Genomic DNA, 12,475 nt, shown 5'->3' with positions numbered 1-12,475 from the left:
GAATGGGTGATCAGGAAACTGCTTGGAAAACAAACACTGTCAGATACAGAGGTATAAGAGCATAGTTATGAACAGTTCAATTAAGAAATATGGAAGCTAAGTTGGGAAGACCCTCCTGAACATAAACATTTCAGATAGAGAAGAGAAAGATGGGGTCGGGTCAATCACTGAGGAGATCATGACTGAATTTTTCCAGAATTAATGACCTGGGTCCTGACATATAAAGACTACCCTAAATCCAGAGGTGGATAAAAAAATATATCAAAGTATATAATAATAATAAAATAAAACATTTAAGGCACAGATGAAACCTTACAAACTACCTAGAAAAAACACTCATTAATAGGAAGTAAGGGAATAAGGGAATGAGTAAGTTAATCAGACTGACAACAGAAAACTAATCAATGACAGTAAGTGGCATATTACAACAGAGTATTTTTTTCAAGTTTCAGGAAAGTGATTCTCAACTAGATGTCTGTAACCACTTAAATGATCATTCAAAAATAAATATAAAAACAAATCATGCTCAGCCATTTAACACAAAATGTTTTATAACCCAGAGATTAGCTCAAACTAAAAGAGTAGTACTTCGAGAAAAAAGGACATTGAAGCCAGAAAGAAAAATAAAGAAATTCAAGAATGAACAATGAGCAAAAGAGTTGATAAATGTGTTTTAAAACTCTTCTACACATTCATTTAACATAAAAAATGATAATGACAACAGGGACTAATGGAGTGTGGAATTCTATAGGTTAAAAATCTGAAAGAAACTAAATGACTATAATATGGGAAGGTTAATATTTATAATTTGTTGTTAAATAGTCTAAGATCCTTCTGTTGTTTAGGGAAAGACTGGATATATTGATGGAATGTAGGCATTTAAAACTTAGTTATACTAAAGTGGTACTCATAATGAGATTCTTCCTCTCTGCTGTCTTTGGCTTCAGTATCCTTTCCCACTAACTTTCTGCCTGTAGAAGATTATTCCAAAGATAAGTGACCTAAAATTTCAATGAATACTCATCCTAAAAGTGTCACCCTAGTGCACATTATGCCAGAAGGGTAAACCAGAGGATTAACATTACAAAATTAAGCTATTTGAATTGAAACATGCATTTTCCTGTAGGTGATGCAATCATCCCTCATTCAATACAGATGAATGATGATTCTAAGAAAGATTATGTTAACAAGATTTCAGGAGGAGCTGGGCTGTGGTGACTTATGCCTGTAATCCCAGAGGTTTGGGAGGCTGAGGCAAGGGAATAGCAAGTTCAAAGCCAGCCTCAGCAAAAGGGGCACTAAGCAACTCAGTGAGACCCTGTCTCAAAATAAAATACACCATAGGCATGGAGATGTGGCTCGGTAGTCTCATGTCCCTGAGTTCAATCCCTGGTCCCCAAAAAAGATTTCAGGAGGAGAAGTAATATAAAGAGAGAAACTGGGAAAGGTACAACACTACAGACATATATATGGATGGGTGTATGTGTACATGTGTATACAGATCGGTTTATAAAACTTATTCCTATGTTTTTGTTTTATTGATAATTTACTATATGTCAAGTATTCTGCTACATGTTGGTTATGCAGTACTTAGCAAGATAAATCTGGCCTTTATTGTCTGAGATTACAGAACATAAAAAGACATATATCCTCAGGTAAGGAAAAGGTAATTAAGACTTGTTGTGTTTGAGTACTATATGATAACTCCTTTGGTCACAATAGCAAAAGAAGACATCATACACAAAATCAACTTTTTCATTTGGATGAGACTAATTCATAGCTCCAAAGGAAAAGATCATAATAACAAGAAATTAAGAATAAGAAAAGCAGAAGTTTCCTTCTTATTGAAGAGGGAAACTTCTTCTGGAATAAACAGAATCATACAATCTTTCTGTGTATCCTAGAAAGTTGACCCTGTGGACTTGGATGTGTTTTGGAATAGTACTAGACTTGAAAGAACTAGAAAGAATAACACCAACATCCTATATGTATAAACAAAGACAACAAGTGAAAGGAGTGAAAATTCCAAAACATCTTATACATGAAGAAACACCCAAAAACCCACAACACTTATTGCATTATTATACAAAAACATCTACCTTTCAGGGAATGGTGGGGGTCTAGTTAAAACTACTTTGTAATAGTTGTCTTGTTGCTTTAGGATGTTTTTCTTCAGCAAATTCATTGCAAATGACCTGGACAGGCATTCACCCCAGTTGTTCATTACCCTATGTGTAGAGTTTCTAGCTGTACAGTCTCCAAATAAAGAAGCAATCTTCCCCTTTGTGTACTCCATGATAACAACTTTTTAAAATTCTGTTTATTATATGTTAGTTCCTTAAACAATTCACCAATCATTTATTCTCCTAGTTCCAAAGAATAAGTTTCCAACATTAAACCAAAAGAAAAAAGGGATTTATTTATTTAAACAACCACTTTCTGGTTCCCAGATTGGCAAATACCAGAAGGTTGCTTTTGGATTGGTACTTTAATCATGCCTCTTCAATTAATTGTCGTTACCTATAAATTAAGTGTTGATCATCAATTTGTTCATCTTGATTTTTAACACAAATTTATTGTAAGAGATACCTCTTAATTTACTTACTTTCTAGTATCCATTTGGCTCCTGCTTTCTGTTCTGGATCTAAATGAGAGAGAAAACAATGCTTCCAAATTAATGCTTTAAAAAAACACCTCCATAATGAATGAATGCAGACCATTTTGTAACCTGCATTAACCTACAGGACACCACTAAACACCATTAATGAAGAATTTTAAAGGGTTATTAAATTAGGATATATAAATAAGTAAAATTCTTATTTACCCATATATCATGTCCATAAAGAATACAAATTCAAATTCCCAACTAGGGAGAAGAGCAAGAAAAACAATATCCTGTAACTTCCAACATAGGGTATATGCTTGATTTTTGAACATCTGGTTATAACATTCAGGTTCCAACCTAATATTTTATCCTATATTTACAGTCAAGCAGACAGGGCAGACAAATTCCCCTCCTATATTACAAATGAGAAATGATAAAAAAATTAAGACATTAAAAACAACATACAAAGTTCTAATTAAAATTTAAAAAGGGATATCTCTAATGATAGTTGTTATTGTTGTTGTTGTTTTTCTTCTTTTATTTTTTAAGGAGGATATTGAAAATGTAAAGCAAATAGACACTAAAGCTGAATGCCTTCATAGTGAAGGATGTGGAAAATGACAACCCCTAGGACGGAGAAATGACAACCCCCCCAAAACTGTCTGACCTGGAGGAATAGGGAAGAGAAAGGCAATCATTGCAATCATTAATCCTCTGCCAGTAAATCCTTTCCCAGTAACAAAGGGCCCCAAGGAAAAAGAGCAGTTATTTATGCAATCATAATGGTCCTGAAACTGGTGGTTATTTTTGCTTACACATCCCTTCCCAGGTTCACCCCCAACATCTCCACCAAAAGCAAACATTCATCCCTTCCCAACCACAATGGGTCCTGAAGGGAGGAGGTGGACCCTGAAATGCTGCGCCCTGCACTTTTACCCTTTCCCATTGCCAATGAGTCCTAGAAGGAGAAAAGCAAACAGTGAAGCTCTGGGAAACAATGAATCCTGGAGAAAGAGGACAAGCAGTGAACATAGAGTTAGGAGCTTTTCCAGTGACAATGAGTTTGGGGCTTTTTACAACTTCTTTTCTGACTGTCCAAACCAACATGTCCTGCTTTAGTCACCAACAGTTAAACCAACCTCACTGTAAACTATAAAACTCAGAGCCCCTCTATAATGGTGTCCATTTTCCTATCAGAAAATGAGCCCCTCCAGTGCCTGATTGATTGACTCTTCTGCAGAATAAAGGAAAGCTTGCTGATCCATTTGGGTTCTGCATCCAACCCAGTTATTTGTGCATTGATAATGGTGCCAAAACTGTGTTGGTTATTTTTGCTTATACAGAATATGTAAACTATTTATGTGAACCACTTATAAGCTATGTGAACCACATCAACTTATCAGAAGTTGAGGCTGCCTGGAAAGCTGGAGCTGACCTCCTTCTCTAACCCTGGGCACCACGGAAGGTCACATCATTCATGAAATGGGGATAGTAAAAGCTGTCATCAGTAAACATTGAGATGCATCAGGGACATTGCTTTGAACTACTGGACGAAGAAGGAACATTTAGGGCCTTTGCCATGTTTAGATACCAGAAACTAATTAATACTACCCATTTGGGATTTCCATATGAATTTTAAAAGAAACCAAAATCCATTAAACAAGAAATAACAGAGATGAAAATTAAAAAAAAAAAAAAACCTGATTATTAAATTAGTTAGGGAAGTACTCCCATCCCCCCACCGCGCACACACACACACACACACACACACACACACAAAAACAGTTAAAAAGAAAAAGGAATTGACACAGGAGATTGAAAAAAAGCAGAGTTAGCATTTGAAGAGATAAAAATCTAAGACTTTTTTGAATTTGAAAAAATGCATTAGTCTTCACAATGAAAGAGAATACTAAGCCCAGTTCATGGGCTATCATAGAACAATGAGAAATTAATTTATGGTTAAAAATATTAATAGGCATATAAAATGCTATTTGTTGATGATTTTTTTAAAAAAGAATAAAAGGGCTAAGTCAATATAATTAGTCATAGATATTTATACATCAAGATTCATGAGTTCCCTCATGGTCTATTGAATTTTAGGCATTGGTTTATTTATCTAAGGATTATACTAATATCATACACATTGGGTAACTTCTGGACACTATATATTATTTTAATTTATTCATTGCACAAATCATATCTCCTGTTCAACCAGCCTTTTTTTTTTTTATTTTTTTTGTACTGGGAATTGAACTCAGGGGCACTTGACCATTGAACCACATCCCCAGCCCTATTTTGTATTTTATTTAGAGACAGGGTCTAAATGAGTTGCTTAGCACCTCTCTTTTGCTGGGTCTGGCTATGAACTAGTGATTCTTCTGTCTCAGCCACCAAGTGCTGGGATTATAGGTGTGTTCCACCGCACCCAGCTCATCAGCCATTTTATTCCTTGTTTGTACAGAGTAGACTTTCAATGAACATTTATTAACTAAGAGACTAATGTATTAGAAACTAAATTACTAAGTATTAGTAGTCAGTTTTCAGTGCCTTACTTTACCAATGTGGTTAGAAAATATTTAGGAATTTTGAATTATCAATTCATTCTTGGTTTTCAACATGTATCTTTTAACTCACATACCTACTGAGGTATGTATGAGTGCTTCCTCCTGATTTGAATCTAAAAAAAAAAAAAAGGGAAATAATGTCTTAAGAAAGCTCACCGACTTTGTGAATAAAAGTCAGACTATGTTATAATCAGTATTTTGTCTTTTACAAGACTAGTTGCCAATAAATAAAATGATGTCCAAGGATCACTGAAAACAAGATGCAAATAACATTTTTATTTGTGCATATATTCATCCACAAAGGGTGAAAATTTCAAGTCTTGCAATGAGGAAAGCACCAAGAAACCAAAGGTATGCTTTTACTCATATTTTGTTTTGTTTTGTTTCCAGCAGAGCAGGAAAACTAACCCAGGGCCTGGAGGATGCTAACCAAGCACACCCCAGGCCCTTTTCCTTATCACTTCTAAGTACATTCTATAGTTCTATAGCTGAACTATAATTCATACATACACACTGAGTTGTAAAATTACTCAGAAGGCAATTACTTCTTAGTTCCCATATCAAAATCATGATCTTTAAAACAAGAAAATGATACATTATATTTCATCATCAAAATTTAAAACTATTACTCTTTGACATCTTGTTAAAAGAATTAAAGACAGGCCTTAAATTGGAAGAGCATATTTGCAGATAATACATATGATGAAGGACTTATAGCCCAAAGTCATAACAAATATTCAAAATGTAACATATCACCTATTTCAAAAATTATCAAAATATATGAACAAATCATAAAAAGACAAATAGCCCAATTAAAAAATTTGCAAAGAATTTAAATAGACAATGCTCCAAAGAATATAGATTGCAAATAACTGCATGAAGTCATTGGCAACAACATTAGTCATTAGACATGTAAATTAAAATTATATTCAGATACAACCATATGCTATTAAAATTGCTAAAACCAGTAAAATATCAGACCATACCATTTGCTGAAAGGTTATGAAGAACTAGAACTCTCACACACTAGTGGTTGGAATGCAAGGCGGTACAACTGCTTTGGAAAATATTTTGGCTCTTTCTTTTTTTCTTCTTTTGTGGCTTGCTTTTTATTTTTTATTTTTTTAGTTTTATTGATTTTATTTTTTTTTAAATACATGACAGTGGAATGCATTACAATTCTTATTACACATTTTTCATATCCTTGTATATAGAGTATGTTCATGCCAATTCATGCCTTTATACATGTACTTTGGTTTTTTTTTGCAATCCAATTCTTATTACACAAATATACCACAATTTTTCATATCTCTGGTTTATACATAAAGTATGTTGACACCCAATTCGATTTTTCATAGATGTGCTTTGGATAATGATGTCCATCACATTCCACTGCCCTTGCTAATCCCCTGCTCTCTCCCTTTCCCTCCTACCCCTCTTCCCTAACTGGAATTTATCTAATCCTCCCATGCTCCCTCTCCCTACCCCACTATGAGTCAGTCTCCTTATATCAGAGAAAACATTCGGCATTTGTTTTTGGGGGATTGGCTAACTTCACTTAGCATTACCTTCTCCAATGCCATCCATTTACCCACAAATACCATGATTTTATTCTCTTTTAATGCTGAGTAAAATTCCATTGTGTATAAATGCCACATTTTTTTTATCCTTCATCCATTGAAGGACATTTAGGTTGGCTCCACAGTTTAGCTATTGTGAATTGTGCTGCTATAAAGATTGATGTGGCTGTGTCCCTGTAGTATGCTGTTTTTAAGTCCTTAGGGTAGAGTCTAAGGAGAAGGATAGCTGGGTCAAATGGTGTTCCATTCCCAGATTTACAAGGAATCTTCATACTGTTTTCCATATTGGCTGTACCAATTTGCAGTCCCACAAGCAATGCATGAGTCTACCTTTTTCCCCACATCCTCTCCAACACTTATTGCTGTTTTTCTTCATAATAGCTGACATTCTGACTGGAGTGAGATGATATCTTAGAGTAGTTTTAATTTGCAATTCTCTGATTGCTACAGATGATAAGCATTTTTTCACATATTTGTTGATTGATTGTATATCCTCTTCTGAGAAGTGTCTGTTCAGGTCCTTGGCCCATTTGTTGATTGGGTTATTTGCTTGTGTTGTTGTTGTTGTTGTTGTTTTGTTGTTGTTTTTAGTGCTTAGCTTCTTGAGTTCTTTATATACCCTAGAGATTATTGCTCTATCTGATGTGTGAGGGGTAAAAATTTGCTCCCAGGATGTGGGCTCCCTGTTCACCTCACAGATTGTTTCTTTTGCTAAAAAGTAACTTTTTAGTTTGAGTCCATCCCATTTATTGATTCTTGGTTTTAATTCTTGCACTACAGGAATCTTATTAAGGAAGTAGGGGCCTAATCCCACATGATGAAGATTAGGGCCTACTTTTCCTTTTATTAGACGCAGATTCTCTGTTTTAATTCCTAGGTCCTTGATCCATTTTGAGTTGAGTTTTGTGCATGGTGAGAGATAGGGGTTTAATTTCATTTTGTTGCATATGGATTTCCAGTTTTCCCAGCACCATTTGTTGAAGATGCTATCTATTCTCCAGTGCATGTTTTTGGCACCTTTATCTAATATAAGATAATTTTAATTTTGTGGGTTAGTCTCTGTGTCCTCTCTTTTGTATCATTGGTATACCAGTCTGTTTTGGTGCCAATACCATGCTGTTTTTGTTACTATTGCTCTGTAGTATAGTTTAAGGTCTGGTATAGTGATGCCACCTGCTTCACTCTTCCTGCTAAGAACTGATTTAGCTATTCTGGGTCTCTTATTTTTCCAGATGAATTTCATGATTGCTTTTTCTAATTCTATGAGGAATGCCATTGGGATTTTGATTGGAATTTCATTAAATCTGTATAATGCTTCTGGTAGTATGGTCATTTTGATAATATTAATTCTGCCTATCCAAGAGCAAGGTAGATCTTTCCAACTTCTAAGGTCTTCTTTGATTTCTCTCTTTAGAGTTCTGTAGTTTTCATTGTATAGATCTTTCATCTCTTTTGTTAAGTTGATTCCCAAGTATCTTATTTTTTTTTTTTAGGTTATTGTGAATAGGGTAGTTTTCCTCATTTCCTTCTCAGAGGCTTTGTCATTGATATACAGAAATGCCTTTGATTTACGTGTGTTGATTTTATATCCTGCTACTTTGCTGGATTCATTTACTAGTTCTAGAAGTTTTCTGGTGGAGTTTTTTGGGTCTTCTAGGTATAGAATCACATTGTCAGGAAATAGTGCTATTTTAAGTTCTTCTTTTCCTATACATATCCCTTTAATTTCTTTCATCTGCCAGTGTTTCAAGAACTATGTTAAATAGAAGTGGTGACAGCATCCCTGTCTTGTTCCAGTTTTTAGAGGGAATGCCTTCAATTTTTCTCCATTTAGAATGATCTTGTTGGCTCTTCTTTAGAAGTTAAACATACACCTTCCATATTACCCATCCATTCTACTCCTGAGTATCAACCAATAGAGAGAAAGTGCATGTCTACATACAGACTCATATCTGAATGTTCTAAGTGGCTTCTTTTTTCAGCTAAAACTATAAATAACCGAAATATACACCAAGGATAGTTCTCGACATCATAATGGCCATATATTAGAAGCCCACAGTTATATCATACTTTATTGCAAAGCTTTCAGAATTTTCTCTATCATCAAGAAGCAAACAAGAATAATTATTGTCTTCACTGCTATTCAAAATAGTACTAGAAAGACTACCCTAATGAATTAGCAAAAAAAAAAAAAAAAGAAAAAAAAAAAAGAAATAAAGAAAGAGCATCCAAATTGCAAAGAAACAAGGAAAATTGTCTGTTTGTAAATGACATAATCTTACATATAAAAGTTCCTAAAGCTCCACTCCAAAACTGTTAGAAATAATAAACAAATTAAAGTTGGATATAAAATCAACATACAAAAATCAGTTTTATTTCTATATGTAATGAACTCTCTGAAAAAGAAATTTAAGAAAACAATTCAATTTACAACATCAATAAAAATAAAAAAAAATTGATGAAAGAAATTGAAGACAAATAAACTGGAAGGTAGTCTGTATTCATGGATTAGAATAATCAATATTGTTAAAACGATCACACTACCAAAAGCTATCTGTATATTCTGTGCAGTCCCTATCAAAATGCCAGGAATGTTTTTCACAAAATTAGAAACAACAATCCTAGAATTCATATAGAACCACAAAAGACTCTGAATCACTAATGTAATCTGAAGTTAGAAGAACTTTTCCTGATTTCAAGTTACACTGGAGTGTATTATCAAAATAGATGTACAGATACATGGAACCAAATAGAGAGTACAGAAATCAACCGACAAATGCACAAATAATCTTAGACAAAAGAGCCAAGATACACAGTGGAGGATATAACAGTTCCCTTGAATAAGTAGTGTTGGAAACCTGGGTAACTACAGTAACTACAGACAAAAGAATAAGATTGGGCCCTTTTCTTACATCATGCACAAAAATCAATTCAAAAATGGATTGAGGATTTAACCATCAGACCTAAAACCATAAGACTTCTAGAAGAAAACATAGAGGAAAAGGCCTTTGACATTTGACTTCACAATAATTTTTTGGATATAATACCAAAAGCCTGGGCAATAAGGCAAAAATAAAGTGGAACTTTAAAAAAAATCTGCATAGAAAACAAAACAATCAACAAATTAAAATGTAATATATGGAAAGGGTTCAAATATTGGAAGAGGGGTTGATTCCAAAAAATATAAGGAACAAAGTATTTAAATAGACTCTTCTTCCCTAAAGAAGATATACAAATGGCCAACAGATATATTAAAAGGTGCTTAATAACAGTAAAAATTTTGGAAATGAAAATCAAAGCTTAATGAGATACCACCTCATATCTTTTAGGATGACTACTATCAGAGAAAGAGAAGAGAAAGAAAAAACTCAGAAAGAGAACATGATTGTTGGCAAGAACCTAGAGAAAATGGAACACATGTGGGCTATTGGTGAGAATGTAAATTGGTGCAACTGCTATGGAAAACCACAGGTTGATCAGAAGATTAAACATAAGACTACCATGTGCTCCTGTAATCTCACTTCTATGCATACATCCGAAGAAAATGATGGCCTCAAAGAGATACATATACTCTAATGTTTACTGTAATATTGTTCACAACCAAGATGCCCTGTTTAGTTACTCATCCGGTTAATGCTAAACACATCAACTGTGCATTTCGAACACACCTGAACTTGGGGCACCCTCTAGTGATGAAACAGCAACAATAGCAGAATCACAGCAACTGTGGATTCACGGTGCCATCTAGTGCTGAATAGTAGAGGCATTTGTAAACTCAGAAAATAAATTTTGGGGGAAGTGAGGCACAAAGCCACATTACAAAAAACTGGAATAAATATCTAATGATTTAATGTACAAACGACAACACATACCAAAAAAAAGGTTATTATTTTAAGGAAACTCAAGGATCTTAATACAATTCAATACTCTAACAGAGAAACTTTAACAAGAGATGGAAGCAATTTTAAAAACCAAACAGAAAGCTAAAAACATAAACTAAGCAAAATTTAAAATATGATAGAAGCATGATATTAGAGTAGAACAAACAGAAGGAAGTATTAGGGTGCTCAAAAAAAGTCTTTTAGAAAAATACTTAGTAGGAAAAGAAAAAAAGAAAGAAGATGAATAAGGAAAGCTATAGAAACTTTGGGACATCATTAAGAGAAAATGTTTAACTATTTGGCATTCCAGAGGTACCTGAGAATGTTGAAGGAATAATAAAAGAATACTTGAAGAAATAATAAGAAAAAACTCACATACAGAAGAAATTATGTATCAAGATACAGGAAAGTCAAAAGTCACCAGTTTGATTCTCAACCAAACCTACCCCAAGGCACACTATAATCAATCTTTCAAAGGTTAAAGATGGAGGAAACATTCCAAAGGCAGCAAGACAGAGAACACAACACATAAAGGTGTCCCAGTTCACCTGCTAGCAGATTTCTTAGCAGAAACGTCACAAGCCAGCAGAAAGAATGGAATGAGATTTCACAGAACCACAGGGTTAAAACTGTACCCATCAAAGATATCCTTAAGAAATGAAGGAGATGTAAAGACATCCCCACACAGACCTTAGAAAATGTATCTCCATTAAACCTGTCCATAAAAAAAACTGCTAAGAGAAGTTCTTCAAACTTTAAGAAAAAGATGTTAATGAGTAAGAAGTATACACATATAAAATACACTGGTAAGAGTAACCACACAGACAAATTCAGAATGCTGTGAAATTATAAATGTAAGATATAAACTATTTCTACCTTTGGAATGAAAACTATGAAAAATTTAAAAATAATAACTACATTAATATTTTAAGAGATACGCAAAATTAAAATTTATAAACTTGGGACATTAGAAATTCCAAATATGTGGAGGAATGGAATAGAAGCATACACCTTTATTAGTTTATTTTCTTTCATTTTGTTTTTCTTATCTTTATGGTCATGTTATGTGGCTATTTTTAATTTTTAAAAACAATTATGGTATATAGTATACTTGAAACTTACTGAGAGTAGATCTTAAGTGTTCCCACCATAAACACAGAAAAAGAGGTAAATAGATGAGGTGATGGATGTTTAGTTATTTTGATTTTAGTAATAATTTTACAATGCAAATGTATATCCAATCATAATGTCATACTCTTAAATACAAATAATTTTATTGTCAATCATATTTCATTAAAGCCAGGTGGAAAAAGGAACTGAACCTAGAATTTAAAAAGTAGGATTTCAAAAAAGAATGGTGATAATTTTGGTGTTGATGAACAAATCATATGATAAAATTTCATAACACTCTGCAGACACAAATGAATGCATGTAAATACCAGCCAATAAGGTATTTAATTTTATTAATAGTATTGTACCAATACCAATTTCTGGCTTGCAAAGGCAATATGTTAATATAAGATATTGTCATTGGAAAAAAAACAGATGAAGGATACATAAGAAATGTACATTTTTAATAAACACTTGTAATGCTCCTGTAGAAAACCTGGATTGATTGGGTTATAAGAGTCTTAACCCAATCAGTGGATTAATCTGCTAATGGGATTAACTGGGTGGGAGTTAAGGGCACATATAAAATACACTGGTAAGAGTAACCACACAGACAAATTCAGAATGCTACGAAAATATAAATGAAAGATATAAAACTCTTTATACCTCTGAAATGAAAACTATGAAAAATTTAAAAATAATAACTACATTAATATTTTAAGAGATAGGCAAAAT

General features: G+C 33.5%; 1 protein-coding gene across 1 annotated transcript in view; it reads right to left on the bottom strand.

Moving 5' to 3' along the window:
• Positions 1–6: 6 nt before the first annotated feature.
• LOC107155345 (disintegrin and metalloproteinase domain-containing protein 32-like) overlaps positions 7–12,475 on the bottom strand; it is a 179,536-nt gene continuing 167,067 nt past the window's right edge. Inside the window, exons 19-20 of the mRNA XM_048792765.1 lie at positions 5,244–5,282; positions 7–2,644 (exon numbers count right to left, since the gene is read on the bottom strand). Coding sequence (XP_048648722.1) covers positions 2,602–2,644; positions 5,244–5,282 — 82 coding nt within the window. The 3' untranslated portion in view covers positions 7–2,601. The remainder of the gene's footprint in view (positions 2,645–5,243; positions 5,283–12,475) is intronic.

Source organism: Marmota marmota, unplaced genomic scaffold (genome assembly GCF_001458135.2).
Source record: "Marmota marmota marmota unplaced genomic scaffold, marMar, whole genome shotgun sequence".
Taxonomy (NCBI): Eukaryota; Metazoa; Chordata; class Mammalia; order Rodentia; family Sciuridae; genus Marmota; species Marmota marmota.
This window is presented reverse-complemented; position numbering and strand designations above follow the sequence as displayed.